Source organism: Solanum stenotomum, chromosome 3 (assembly GCF_019186545.1).
Source record: "Solanum stenotomum isolate F172 chromosome 3, ASM1918654v1, whole genome shotgun sequence".
NCBI classification, from domain to species: domain Eukaryota; kingdom Viridiplantae; phylum Streptophyta; class Magnoliopsida; order Solanales; family Solanaceae; genus Solanum; species Solanum stenotomum.
The window spans coordinates 8,354,607-8,370,692 of NC_064284.1; the positions used below are offsets into that span (position 1 = coordinate 8,354,607).

General features: G+C 29.7%; 1 protein-coding gene and 1 pseudogene across 1 annotated transcript; both read left to right on the forward strand.

Annotated features, from left to right (window-relative positions):
- The first annotated feature begins 5,358 nt into the window (after positions 1-5,358).
- On the forward strand, positions 5,359-7,100 carry LOC125860916 (transcription factor bHLH162-like; annotated as a pseudogene).
- A 2,999-nt stretch (positions 7,101-10,099) lies between these two features.
- On the forward strand, positions 10,100-11,965 carry LOC125857868 (transcription factor bHLH168-like). Its single transcript, XM_049537518.1, has 3 exons — positions 10,100-10,240; positions 11,230-11,574; positions 11,897-11,965. Exons 1-3 carry the CDS (start codon positions 10,100-10,102, stop codon positions 11,963-11,965), a joined length of 555 nt encoding a protein of 184 aa, XP_049393475.1.
- The last annotated feature ends 4,121 nt before the right edge of the window (positions 11,966-16,086 follow it).

Consider the following 16,086-nt stretch of genomic DNA (forward strand, 5'->3'; position numbering starts at 1 on the left):
AAATATAAACTCATGGATCAATTATTGTATTTCAATATCTCAAATCATGATATGGAATCACCATATAATTTCATATCATGGTTTTTGGAGAATATGGTATCACCTCTCATGATATGGAATCATGAGATGGAATCAGCGTAAAATCGCATGTCCAAATGCTGATTCCATCTCACAACACCATATCGTGATATGATATCGCATGGCCAAACGCCTACTAAGTCAATTCAACAATTTCATTAAATATAATTTTTATTTTATTTCAACACTATTTGAATTCCGCGTGGTTCATATGTAATCTCACTATCATAGGTTATTTAACAAGGACTTCGAAGAAATTAATACGTAAAGCACACTTCTTTTAAAATTCATTAATTATGGTATGATGATGGATTATTTGCCTCAATTTTTTCCCTTGAACGTTTTTCTCACATATTTGCGTCAGAAGTTTTTTTTTTTTTAATTCAACCATTAATTCTTGTTTCCAAATTTCAAATTTTTAGATCATAAATGATAATCCACGACAAGTTATTTAGCTGTGCAAGATTCTAAAGATTCATACCACATTGGAAATATATCTTTGTTTAAGCAATGTTAAAAATATATTTAAGTAAATAATAAATATTATTTATAACAACGTCATGTTAATTAAAAAAAACAAATTCAAGCTCTCAGTTGTTTGAGCAAAAAATTAATGAAAATGATCAAATATACCTCTGAACTATTTAAAATGGGTTAATTTTATCTTAGGCTAATTTTTTTTTCTCCAATTAAGAAAATAGATCAAAAATAACTTTTTTTTTCCAATGGTTGTTCAAAAACTAGGAAAAATAATTTTTTTTCTGCAAATTGTTGAATTATTATTTTTGTTTCTTTCTGTTGTTTTTGGAAAAAACAAAATAAACAAGTCATTCAAAGTTTAGAAAAAAAATATTTCAACTTCTTTGACGATCTTGTTAACTGCAAAATCACGATTTAGGTCATGCTTAGAACATACATTTATATCAGAGTAAATAATGAATTCTCTTATTATATAAGAGACGCGTCTTTCTGAAGAAAAAATTCTCTTATATAGACATTTAGTGCCGTCTTTCTGAAGAGAAAAAAATTAAAAAATTATTTCTTTTTTTTACTTTAATTTAATTAGTGTATTCTCTAATTCTCTTATTATATAAGAGATCACCCAACCTTCCTTTTGCTCTTCCTTCGGTTTGCCTCCATGAACGCGCCACTTAGGAGCCCTACTCATATTTCAAAGGCGCTACTTCAATTCAAGCGCAAGCCCCCCCTTCTATTGCATAACTTAAAAAAAGCTATAAACAAAGTACTAAGAGGAGAGGTGGAAACCCGACCTAGCGGAGCGTTTGATCTTTAATAGTTGGGGTATTATCTTAATAGGCTATTTTTCTAGTAAGTAATGATTAACACCAGTTAGTGCTGAAGCATGCACTCTCCGTCGATGTGCCTGCTTCAGCGTCTTTCTGAAGAAAAAAATTTTAAAAATTATTTCTTTTGTTCTACTTTAATTCAACTAGTGTATAATTTTTTCGAAATTACGGAATCCTCTTTAGCTAAGACTTTTAAAATCGATGTGCCTGCTTCAGCTTGTGTTGGAAAAATTTTAAAAAATTATTTCTTTTGTTCTACTTTAATTTAATTACTGCATAATTTTTCTAAATTATAGAATCCTTTTTAGCTCTGACTTTTAGTTCTCCGTCGACGTACTTGCTTCAGCATGTTTCTGAAGAAAAAAATTAAAAATTTATTTCTTTTGTTCTACTTTAATTTAATTAATGTATAATTTTTTTGAAATTATGGAATCTTTTTTAGCTATGACTTTTAAAATCGACGTGCCTCCTTCGGCGTGTTTTGAAAATTTTTTCAAAAAAAAAATCATTTCATTTTGTTCTACTTTAATTTAATTAGTGTATAATTTTTTCGAAAATATGAAATCCTTTTTAGCTATGACTTTTAGTTTTAAATACAAGATTTCACGCTGAAACATGCATGTCTTCATCGACGTGCCTGCTTCAGCGTCTTTCAAATTTTATTTTTTAAAAAAAATTAATTTTTTTTCCTAGTATAATTTAATTAGTGTATAATTTTTTCGAAATTATAGAATCTGTTTTAGCTATGCCTTTTAGTTTTAAATTCATATTCTTTAGTTATTGCTTTACTAGGGAACTTATCCGCGCTTCGCGCGGTTAAAAAGATGATAAGATGTTAATAATTTTATTAAAATATGATATTGATAGAAGAAATATTTATAATATGTGCATGTATATTATATATATCCCAAATTTTTTTTTATATACATCCCAATGTTTGGTCAGTAGTTATATGACTTCCAACAAAATCATAAGTTGTTATTTTGGACCAAAAAAATTATAAACTTACAACAAAATCGTAAGCGGTTAAAAAGATGATAAGATGCCAATAATTTTATTAAAATATGATATTGATAGAAGAAATATTTATAATATGTACATATATATTATATATATCCCAATGTATAAGTGATTTCACAAAGAGAAATGTTTGGTCAGTAGTTATATGACTTCCAACAAAATCATAAGTTGTTCTTTTGGACCAAAAAAATTATAAACTTGCAATAATATAAAAAAATTGTGTAAAATATAAAACAAAGAAAATTGTGGAGAGAATATAAATAAATAAATAATGCAATATCATCCTTATAATCTTAATTATTAAGAAAAAGAAAAAAAAATAAAACTGATGCACAATTTTTCAAACTCTAGCGTGATCATTTCTAGAAATTCTTACAATGTCTTTATTTATAGACATTCAGGTTTTTTACAATAAGGAATAAAAATGAATACATGAATAGTCATTAACACAATTCTTTTTATGATAACAACAATAATAATAAATAAAATTATAGTGAAAATAAATAAATAAACCAATAGGATTCTTGGCCAAAGAGAGGTGTCGATTTTATTCAACTCATTGTTGTTATTTTTCCTCTTATTTTTCATCATTATCTAAATAAATATTCATATTTTTTATTTTGCCTCCCTTTATTGTAGTATTTGTTTTATATTTTATTAATTTTTTTCTTCTTTTTCTCTTTTCCTTCTTTTATCCTACTTAATAGTAATTTCTTATAATAACAAAAACACATTTTTCTTAGGATGTTAATCATAAGAAACATAAATGGTTCTTTGTACTATTAAAAAAATATCATAAAAAAGGTCGTATTTCAACATTTGATATATATTTAAATTTTTTAATCTATCAATAATAATGTTTGAATCTTGATAGTAATTAGCATAAGACAAAGTTACAACAATGATGAAAGAACACAATGAACATACCTTTATTAGGTCCTTAATAATAAGAAAATAGATTTTTTTTTAAAAAATATTAATGAATCAATGCACAATATTTGAGCTCTTGTCAACATTCCCTCTGACTAACTGATCAACATCTAAGAGTCCTTTTTGTTGAGTCTATCTGTATTACAATATCAAACCATGAAAAACAGGACTTCAAATATGAAATAAAAAGGATAATCTTGAGTAGGAATTTCATGAAATAAAAAAATTATGATTTTATATGGAAAAAATTTAGGAATCTTTAAGAAAACATAAATAATTTTTTGTACTATAATATTGTTGAACATTGGTTAGTAGTTAGTATTATTACACACAAAGTTACAATAGCTAATTTACATCTAAACAAAAATACAAACTTCTTGCAATAATGAAAAATTAAACAAATTCAAACTAAAGAAGTTACATGGAGAAAACACAAACATACACACATACATCTTCCTTAGAATCTTATCATAAGAAAATAGATAAAAATAAGAATACAAAATAAGTGTCCACTTTTTCGAGCTCTTGATCGACATCTTTTTTGTCAAATTAATCAACATTCAAGAGTCTTCTTCATCGTGTCAAGTTAACACATGGATTTGATAATAGAAAAATACTACAAAAAAACAATGAAATATAAAAAATAATCTTGAATTGAAATTTCATGAGAAAAAAAACTTGTGAATTTATATTGACAAAAATGGAGAAATATCATAAAGTATCTTAAATTTTATAATTTAATAATTGGGGGTTATGAATATGAAAACTTAGAAGTCATGAAATTAATTATACTATTAAGAATAGAAGTTTAATAGATATAAGTTATGGAGGTGAAACTTTAAAAGTGAATAAAGAAGGAAAAACATAAATTAAAAAGCTAAAAGAACGACCTTTATACTAAATAGATATGTAAATTTCTTGAATTGAATAAATAAATAAAAAAAGAATAAAGAAAGAAGAGAAGTGACTTAGGGAAATGTTATAAATGATGATATTTGGGTTACAGAATCGTAATTACTTTTTTTCAAAAAAAAAAAAACTTTATATTATATAGAATTAAAATATAAAAAGATCTAAAAAGGAGAAAAAGTGATTTAAAGAAATGATATAAATATCATTAGGGAAGAAATTAAAATAGTAAAAGAAGAAAATGAGAAGTATTAAGGAATAAAAATAACAACATTAATGATAAAATAAATTAAATATGACTATTGATAAAGAAAGAATTAAATGTGACTATCTTTAATATTTAGGTGAATTTTTTGTATTTTAAAATTTGAAAATGGCCAAAAAACACCACAAAAAAGATAAATAATTTTCTAGCTCTTAGAAGCATGCCACATAAGCATGTCTAAGATTCTCATTTATATGTATAGAGAGATTATTTTGAATGTCGGTAATATTTGTTTATATCTTGTAACTACTTTGAGTAAAAAATTAATAATTGATGACAAAAAATACTTTAATTATAGACATCTTAATGAACCTCTTCACAATAAATTTTCGCAAAGAAAAAGTAATTTACCACTTATATATATATCTAAAAGTCATATTAAATTTATTCAACTTTCTAAATTCTACATATAATCACATAAATTAAAATAAAATAAAATATTAAAATATTAGGCCTGTGCTAGCACGGGCACTTGTATCTAGTATATTCAAGAGAAAAGAGAGATAAATTACAGTAATTAATACTCCTAATATTAGTGTTAGTGAGTGATTATTGATTGGACAATTTTATTCCTACGTGTGGACGGTGTATTTGTTGAAACCATATACGTCTCAGGAGTAGTACTATACAATTTTAATTCATACAATTCATAGATTGTATGAATACTCTTTTTTTCTTTTATTCTGTTGGCTCTGCAAGTTCCTCACTATTTCCTTTGATATATCTCTCCTTTATATTAATGATGATGACGTAGGCTTCAAACATTACAAAATCGATCGATCGATCCCTTATTCTACTTTTATCGTGTCGTATCGTATCGTATCCCATAAATTAAATATAATAACAGAAATGGAAAGCAGCAATATTAATATTATTGTTACTGCTTCAGAAAAGGTAGAGAGGAAAACACAAGAAAAGATTAGAAGAATTCAAATGAAGTATCTTACTTCTAAACTTTTTTCTCTCATTCCTCCCCACCCTCACCAATCTACAAAGGTAAAAAAATCCTATTTCTCTCTCACACACATGCATGCATAAACCGCTAGAAATAAAGATTTTTCTCACCGTAAATCAATGAAAAATTTGTGTTATAATGCATGGTGAGAAATAGATTATCTCTAGGTCTTCTTCTTTGTTTTTTTTTTTAAAGTAATTTATCGATATTGTTTGGTAAAACTTGTTGTTTACCATAAATATGAAGTCTGTGACCATTTCATCTAAAAGCTTGAGTTGAGATTCTTTTTTCATGGACGAAGCACGTGAATTTATTTTTGATTTGGGTGGCAGTGAGATTCATCTCAGGACCTTTGTCTGCTCTGATATCATGTTGAAGTGTGTGATCATCTCATCTTAAAGATTAAGTGCCTGTTTGGATTGACTTATTTTAGGTGTTTTTAAGCAGTTTTGAAGTGTTTGGGTAAAGTTAAAAAGTGCTTATAAACACTTAATTTAAAGCCAAAATAACAAAAATAAGCCAAAAGCGTTAGGAATCCTAGCTTATAGCTTTTGGCTTATAAGTCATAAGACAAAAGCCAATCCAAACAGGCCCTAAGCTGTTAGAAAGAGCACAATTTTATTATTTAATTATATTTTCAAGTTGTTAGTTTTCCTGATTTGCTAGTTAAACAATAATTTCATGAGTTTCTGACAAAACAAGACAAAATTGATGCAACAATTACTTACATTGAGCAATTAAAAGAAAGAATAGAAGTATTAAAGAGAAGGAAGGAAGAAGTGGTTGCACGAGACACAGGTGATGATTCAAAGAAATCCATGCCTACAACAACTTGTACTATAAAGCACCAATGGTTGAAGTTAGAGAGTTGGATTCAACTCTAGAGGTCATTTTAGTGAGTGGTTTGCAAAAGAACTTCACATTGCAAGAGGTTATAATAATCATAGAGCAAGAAGGAGCTCAAGTTGTTTCCGCTAATTATTCAACAATTGACGATATGATTTACTATACGATCCATGCTCAGGTGATTCATATTCCAATCTGTCCTAATTTATGTGACACTCTTGTTTGTTTAGTCAATTCCAAGAACGATGACACGTATCTATATTTAGTGGTAACAAATTGACTTTAACTTTTCAAAAGTCTTTCATTCATCCTTAAACTATGTGACAATCAAACAATTTCACATAAATTGAGATGGAGAGTATATAGTATCTCTCTTTTAAATTATTGTTTTACGTTCAAATATTCCTATTTAGTACATCTTAATAAAAGAATTAATGTCATTTTATATAATATTTAGTATTTTTTTAACTCCAACATCCTACATGATTAAAATCCCAATGTTCACAGGACATGTTGCTATATATATTATACAAATCTTCAGTTTAAAATCACAAAATAATAAGGTTCTCGTATACTTTTGTAAATACCGTGCTAGTCAAATTTACGTAAAATAAAATAGATGGAATGTAAATTTAAGTAGTATGAAAGATGATGGAAAATAATGTACGTATAACTAGTTAATTTTGACAACTAAATTAACAATGCTTTTCTTGTTATCTATTGATTGCAGGTGAAAATTGCTAGATTAGGGATTGATGCACATTTGAGAAAACAAAAGATGGTTTGCTAAATTTACTTAATTAATTACACGAAAAGATCAATAAGGAGATCATAATGCACCTATTCATACTAATACCTATTCATATTCTTTATGCCAATATACACATGATTTACATTTTCTCGAAGTTGACGTGTGGGTTCGCCGCGGAATTTGAGACTTGTGACATGTTTAATAGTTTAATTTAACTTATTATAATTGGACGAGTAAAGGCACAAGTGGAATACCACAACCAATTAATTATTTGTATTTTAGATTTACTACTATACACTGTTCTGTTTATTAGTGGGTACTAGAGGTGCATGACTGCTCTCAAAGTGTCAATTAAATAATTGTATTTTAGATGAGGACGTACGTGGCATTTAGTTGGGAAAATGGTTGACTTTTCTTTTATTATTATTTGTTGCAAATTCTTAAATTTTGTTTGTTTCCGTTGTTAAATGAAAAGAAAAAAAACCAAACAAGTCATGCAAACTTTAGGAAAAAAATAAATTCAACTTCTTTGACGAACTGCAAAATTATTATTTCGAGTTGCAAACTTTTTCCGATTTGAACACATTTTTGCAACTATTTCTTTGTTTGAGTATGTACAAAATTTAAGAAAATAAAAACAATTTAAATTTTGTAATTATAAACTAAAAATATATGTAATGTATCAAACTGTCTTTTGGATCTTGTAACCTTAAATATATCGTGACTTGTGTAGGGTTATTATTGGGTGCAACGAGCTACTGAATATAAAAACTGATATTTTTTAAATAGATCTACTTGCCCACACAACATCTTTTTTGAGATAAATGATCAAGGAGCTAAGTGACTCTCGAATATCATCTTTTGTATTGTGTCTAAAAAAACAACATAGAAAAGATCATTGCTAAAAAAAAAAATTTATTAAAGAATTGATCTTGTAATTGGATTCCAATAATAGTTACTGCCCCCTTTATGAAAATCAGTGCACAACAGTAATAGTATAAAAAGTGTAAAGTTGATTAGAGATGTAAAAGTGTATTAGAATTAGATAAAAGAAGTCGATACAAGTTTACATGATTTGTTTGTATTTCATTCCATAAAAGGTTTAGATTACAACACAAAGGATAGAAACTATCCTGCAAAAACTTGAACTATTAGCAAAAACTTATTGCCCAATTTCCTACTGTCAATCAATTTGTCTAGCTAACATAAAAGTTTGCTTTGTCAAATTTCGATCTAACATTTGAGATCTGCCTCTTATCCATGAGGAAAGGTCCCTTCGCACCCTTAGGAAGTTGTTCGTACGAGTGATATGTGTTGCTACCCTGAGAGTTCATAGCCATATTTGCTAGCCAATCTGCAAGTTGATTGACTTCTCTATAGCAATGAGTAAACCTGATTGTGTCTTGTCTAAGTAGTGTAGAAGTATCTACGATAACTTTATTTAATTTGAAACTGCTAGCTTTTCCATCTTTGAGCATTCCTACGATAAGTGAAGAGTCCAGTTCGATGTTCAGGTTAATGTAACTGTTCTGAATACACCATTTGCAACCATACCATGCTATTTTTGCCTCTGTTTCATTGTGACTGGAACGCACAAAGACAAATTTACGTACATGCAAGGTGTGTCACGTGATACTTTCTTCGTCGAAATTTTTACAGAATATACGTATATAAAAAAAAAAAAGGTAATATAATTGAAAGGACACAACTTGTAATAGAAAGCTCCTAGCTCAGGTGGCAAAGACGTTGCAAGCATTGTGTAATGTCTCGAGTTTGATCCCCCGACTTTTTTTATTTTTAGAATTAAAATAAAATTCAAAATCTTTGAAATTACAAAAGAAAGTACTCCCTTTGTCCCTAATTACTTGTCTACTTTTGAACTGACACACCTATTACGAAAATAATTATTGAAATAGTGAGTTTACCATTTTACCCCTATTAATTATGAAGTGTATGAATTAAAAACCTAAGGTTTTTAAGAAGTTCTACGTTTTTCAAAGTAATTAATTGAAGGTATAATAGGTAAAAAAAAAATTGTTCTTTCTTGATTTGTCAAAATAAACAAGTAATTAGGGATATCTATAAAAGAAAAAGTGGACAAGTAATTAGAGACGGAGAGAATAATAATTAATGATTTCATATCCCTATTATGTTCGCATTAATTCCAATTTTTCATAATGTGTGAACGTTTGCGATAGTACTAATGAAAAGGTGCATGATGGCAACCAAAGTTATATTAGAAAACTATTTCGAAATAGAGAAGAATATTTGTGTTACTACATGTGAAAAAGAAGTCAATCATCGCAATATAATTTGGTAGTAGTAGTATATAATGATATATTCACATGAGTCATACTTGAATTTACACATTCTTTTATAGTCACCTTCACTCAATGAACCTCGTGAGATTGGTTTAATTAAATTATAATTTTAAACAGTTAGAAAAATTGAGATTGTGTGAGATCAATTTTTGACATTTTTTCAGTGGTGCAACTACCACCCAGAAGATGGCTTTGATTTAAAAAGAATTTGTCATGTGTTTGAATACTAGAGATCGGAGCCCGTGCTAGCATGAATTAATTCAGTACATGTGCTTCAAATGTGCATAAATAGACACTTAAAAATGTATAAAATTAAATAAATAGAGACACACATCCAATGTGACATTTTATATGGCAATCTGCATCCTATGTGGTATCATACATTTATTATGTTACATAAGACTCATGTGTCTACTTACACGCCCAAATTAGATGACGAGATAAATATGAAACGAAGAAAAATTAAAAACACACTCTGTGTAGTGAATTTGGAGAGTACTAATTGGAGAGAAGAGTTAAAAAGTGATTGATTGGATTGGACATACTGATTTATAGGAGTGGGCGGTGTGTGCATATGAAAAAGTCAACACATACACATCAAGATATGAGTATATATAATGACTTACTTACATACACAACGTCTGCCATCATCTTTTCAAACTTAAGGAGATCACTAATCACTAAAATACTCATCAAAATCACTTTGTTACAACAGAAATGGAAAGCAGCAATGTTAATATTGTTGGCACTAGTACTTCACAAAAGATAGACAGGAAAACACAGGAAAAAAACAGAAGAGTTCATATGAAGCATCTTTCTTCTAAGCTATTTTCTCTTATTCCTTCCAATTATTCTAAGGTATTATAAACCCTATAATTTCTATTTCTTTCTATCAAGAAATCTCATACACAAAGAGATCTTATTATTATTATTATTATTATTATTATTATTATTATTATTATTATTATTATTTCCATCGTACAAACATGCATGATAATACAAAATAGACAGACCGAATTGAATCCAAGATTTTTGAAGTTTATGAATTCTTCAAGTCTTATTCTAACGGTGAGGTGTTTAGGTCTAGACCCCAACCTTGTTGATACAATATTTAAGATGAAATGTTGATATGTAGAAAGTGACATACATGTTTAAAATTAACTAAAGGTATATTTCCCTTTAACATGCATGTCTAACATGATGACATGAGGGTTCTTGAATCTAGTGTTTTTAAAAGTTATTGAGTTCTCGATAACGTGTACAATATATGAGTGCCAAAGTTACTCGAGCCCCTACCTCCTTCTACTTTATTCTGAGTTTAAAAAATCTAGGTCATTCTTTTTATAAGATGCTCTAAAATGGAAATTAAAAAAACAAAAGAGGGATAAACATGAAGAAATTAATATTTGCTTTTAGCAACTTGATTTACCTTCTTACTTTCAACAATATGTCAAATTTTAAGTTCCTTTTTTTTTGTTATTTTTACATTTTAAATGACCTTAAAAAGGATATATGCACATGAAGTTGGGATATTCCTCCAGTCCCCCACCCCAAACAAGAACAAATTAACCTGAATAATGACGTTACATGGAAACCTAGCTAATCGAAGTTAATCATGCTAGCAAAAGAAGTTTCTAATTATCCAGTATCCACTAAATAAATATTTGAATTTCTACTGTAATGCCAATTTGCTTGTTTAAACATGTCTTACATGATCTCATAGTTATCTTGCATATACTCCATCATTAGGTCATCTTTCGTTGTTATAGCTGGTAACTTATCTTATTTTCATAATTACAAATCTTACGCAATAATGGAGGCTTACCTAAGTATCTCACTCTTTTCAGGAGGTGCGGACAAAACAAGACCATGTTGATCAAGCCATTAGTTACATTGGGGAACTGAAAGAAAGAGTAGAAGTATTAAAGAAAAGGAAGGAGGAGGTAGCACAAGGCACAAATGATCATTCAAGGAAATCCATGTCTACAACTAGTTGTACTATAAAAACACCTAATATGGTTGAATTTAGAGAGTTGGATTCAACTCTAGAGGTCATCATTTTAACAAGTGGTTTGCAAAAGAATTTCACATTGCAAGAGGTTATTAAAATCATAGAGGAAGAAGGAGCTCAAGTTGTTACCGCTAATTATTCAACACTTGAAGATGCAATTTATTATACTATCCACGCTCAGGTAGTTCATAACCCCTCTGATCACAATTTATGTGACATTTTTTTTTAGTCAGTCCCAAAAAAAATAACATTACTGTACACTTAGTAGTCTCCATTTGACTTTAAACTCCCTCCCCCTCTCCCTTAACGTGGTGATTTATATTCACATAAATTTCTATGACTTTTTTTAGATCATAAGTTTCAAAAGTCTTACTAAATAGAAAATTTATGCTCATTGATAAGACGACAACACGAGAAGAAAGTATACCCGTTATGTACATAGCTAGTTACTTTTGAAAACTGAATTAATTAACAATGCTTTTCTTGTTATGTAATGTTTGTAGGTGAAAATTACGAGATTAGGGGTTGATGCGTCAAGTATCCATTTGAGATTACAAAATCTGCTTTTCTAAATCATACACGTGAAAATTGAGACTCAAATTTCAATTTAGGGCTCAAAAATTCTTCAAATGCTGCAGTTGGACACCTTTATCATTGTTTGTCGTCAAATCTCCTACACAACACACAGTGCGCAAGCACTACGTACAAGAAAAAACGCATATTGCTACAAAATTGATCGCAGCTAAATATGAAAATTTTCGTGGCTAAACACTTTAGCTATAATATTTTTTTCCGTAAAGATCGATGTTGAATGGTTAATAGTTAGCTACAAACTTTACATGGTCCGTGGCTAAGAACTAATATCTATTGCTACAGAATGTTTGTGTTGTAGCTATATTCTGATATAAAGTTCCTGCCACAAAAAAATAGCAAGTTATTTTATTCTTTTGCCATGATAAAAGAGATTTGTAGCTATCTTCATAGATTCAGCCATAAAAGTATTATATTGTAGCAAAATATTTAATGGCAAAGATAAATTTCATTGCTATTTCTACACTCTCGTGGCAATAGAACACATATTTAATTACGAATAATAAAATCATGAAAGATGTAGAGAGTATATGTAGTACATTGTTTTAATAACATTTTAACTCCGATATCCTACCTGACATAATTTAAAACCTCATGGTTCAAGAAACATGTCAAAATATTATACAAATCTTTAGTTTAAGACTTTAAGCGCACAAGATTCTAAGTTTCTGGTATACTTGCATAAATATGGTGCTAGTTAATTAAATTTACTTGAAACAAATTAGATGGGATGTAGATTTTACAGTGGCAGATCTAGGATTTAGAGTTCGTGGGTGCCAAATAGACTTATCAATTAACAATTATAAAAAAACGTGCTTGGAGCCTTTTTTTTTCTTAAAAAACGTCTGCAGCAAATTTCTCAAAAAAATAGGTACAAATGGGATTCAAACCCGCAACATCAACCTTCTAAAGTTGCCCTCCTACCGTAGCACCACAAGGCAGTTTTGTTCTCTGGGTGGCACACTTTATATTTATATAAATATTATACATATATAGAATTTCCGTCGAAGTTTGGGGGTGGCGTGGCACCCCCACACCCCTTCATAGATCCGCCCCTCGATTTTAGTAGTATGAAAGATGATAGAAAATTATGCACGTATAGCTAGTTGATTTTGACAACTAATTAAATTAACAATGCTTTTCTTGTCATCTAATGATTCATATTCTTTATGCCAAAGAATATATAATGTTGTCACATTCATACTGTTTCTTTTGTTGGTTATTCAAAGTTAGCATGTTTATGATATGCATAATATCATGACTTTCCCAAAAGGCAACAAATCTGTTGGATAATTTTGACCTTACTGATCAGAGACTAGAGAGTTATAAGTAAAGAGGTACTTTGCCTTTAATTTGCATGTGGGGGGGAATGCTTCATTACAAATAACAATTAAGCTAGTCGGCCAAAAACCTTCCTTTTTGCGGTTGATTGGATTCCTCTCTTTATATATATATATAGAGAGACAGAGAGCAAATGAGCTCTTTGCCGCATTAAAATAACTAAATATAACAATTACTTTAGTTTACTTTACTACTATATAGGGCTATTCAAAATCAAATCGAAACCGATAACTCGAATAAAAAAAGTTATTGATTTATCAATAATGAGTTATTGGTTTAGTTGTTTTGATAATGGTTTTGATTTTTTTTTCTTATCGGATTATCAGTTCTTAACGGTTTGAGGTTTTTTCTTAATGGGTTAACCGATAACCCAATAGTAAATTAAATAATTATATTTATACTATTTTGTATATGTCATGACCCGAGCCTACACCCTGGACGTGGCCGGCACTCGAGAACCATTGTTGGTCCCCAAGCGAACCCTCATCCTGGCTAACTTCAAGCGGAAGACTAACTCAAGCATACAAGCATAAAAACTGAATAAATATTCATGAAACTTAAATAGAAAGCTTTAACTCAAAAGAAAACTCTGAATAAAATAAATTATTCAACTCGCCATAAAATAGGCAACTTAAGTCTTTAAAACATTTAATAAAATAAATAATACAGATTTCTCAACTATACTGACTATCTATGAAGCCTCTAACTGATAAAGATGGAAGTCGAAACAAGACCCACGACATCCTGACTAAACTGAAAAGTAAATGAAATCCTTCGGAAACAAGGAGGTCACCATAGCTAACTCGAACTTTTGGATGTATCAACGAAGCTCATGTTGATGATCCTGAATACCTGTGTCTGCATCATGAAAAGATGCAGGCCAAATGGCTCAGTACGTGGAATGTACGAGCATGTAAGAGAAATTCTAAAACATAAACATAAGCTTGAACTTAATAAACATGAAACATAGTTACCTCTTCTCGTACTTACTCAACTCAACTAAACTCAAGAATAAGATACTCAACTCAAAGATTAGATACTCAACTCAAAGATATGATACTCGACTCTGGGTATTCAACGCTGGCTACTTAACTCAATAAACTCAATGATAAAGCAATAGTAAAAGATGCAATATAGATGGAAAGCTGTAAAATTGTAGATAGCAACTCAATGTATTGAAAATACAATAATACTCAATGTGTATATAAAAATACAATATAACTATGTGGGAGTTTCTCTAACCAACAACCACCACTATGAGCCTAAGTGATGATACAACGTCTTGCCCACACTACCAGACCTGTCCTATACTTTGTCGTCATATAGGACACCTTAACTAATGGATCCACTAGTCTATGCTATAAAGCACTAAGGAATCATCTAAAAAGTATGATCCTTTCTATCCATGATGACTACATGGTTTATGAAAACGTGAGTTATCTTAACTCAAACTCGTTCCCATATCGGTGCTCAATACTACTCCCAAAATACTCAGCTCATATGTTTATAAACATAACTTTTTCTTTGATTTGAGATAATTACTCAAAAATCTTTCTCTTAAAAGAGATGGTATTCAAAGTGCTCAAAATTCTTTTGGAAATCTCAGTTTCCTCTCATCTTAAATGTGAAAACATTTACACTTGGGAATACTTAGTTACCATATATCATTTTAAAGAAAATGAACTTTACTCTTACTCTTTATTCAACTCAAATCTTAAGTCTTAAAACAAAGTTAAAACGTTTGTAAAAGATTTCTTAAAATACGGTTCATGCCGAATTATGGACGTGAACGACTCAATACAAAGTTTCCAATAACCATAAATAGAACTCAATACTTAGACTAAAGAACTTTAATGATACTACTCATTTCAAGAATGCTCAACTTAGAGGGTTCATGCGGAATTATGAGCATGAACTACTCAACTCAAGGACTCAAAGATACTTCTTATCTCAAGATTGTTTAACTTATAGGGTTCATGCGGAATTATGGGCATGAACAACTCAACTCAAGGACTTCATAGGTAAAATGTAATAGTCCTATGATGAGAAATATAATCTCATAGGGGGTTAGGAACTCAACACTCATAAATTTGGAACTTGAATATGTTACTCCTCTCAAAGGTACTCAACTGATGAGTTCATGCGGAAGTTATGGGCATGACCGACACGACTCAAGGATCAAAATATCAATATGGAACTCGTGTATACAACTCTTCTCATTCTCATACTTACTTACTCAAAACTTAACTCAAATCGATGATGGATCTCAAAGGATTCACAATTGAATTCAAAGGCTTTCTTGAACTCTACTCTTAACTCTCTCTTGAATGTGAATTATGAATTCAAGAGTTATTGTTCATGATATGAAAGATCTCACGATGACAAAGTAGACTCATGAATACATTTTCCTCACTCTCATACTCATTTACTTGAGTCTTGAAACAAGTTACTAGAAGTTGTAGAAGACTCCACAAAAGGACTCAAGGGACTCTTAGAATGTTCGAAAAAATTCTCAAAACTTAAATCTTAACTCCACATTGAATTTGAATTATGAATTCAAGGTTATGATTCATGTTATGAATGATTTCTAGGTGTTTAGAAGTAACTTAAAGTGTTTAGAATTAAAGGGGAGTAAAGGTACCCTTTGAAAAAACTCAAACGGACGAAACGATGAACAACGGGTGGGGGCAAGCGACCCTGGCGCTCTGAGTGGCGCGGGGCGCCAGCCCCTAAACTTCAAAAAAGTGGTTGGGGAGCTCTG

Coding starts and splice junctions, on each gene's coding strand:
- LOC125857868 (XM_049537518.1), top strand. CDS start 10,100: ATGGAAAGCAGCAATGTTAATATTGTTGGCACTAGTACTTCACAAAAG. Junction 10,241..11,229: donor TTCCTTCCAATTATTCTAAG/GTATTATAAACC, acceptor CACTCTTTTCAG/GAGGTGCGGACAAAACAAGA. Junction 11,575..11,896: donor ATTATACTATCCACGCTCAG/GTAGTTCATAAC, acceptor TAATGTTTGTAG/GTGAAAATTACGAGATTAGG.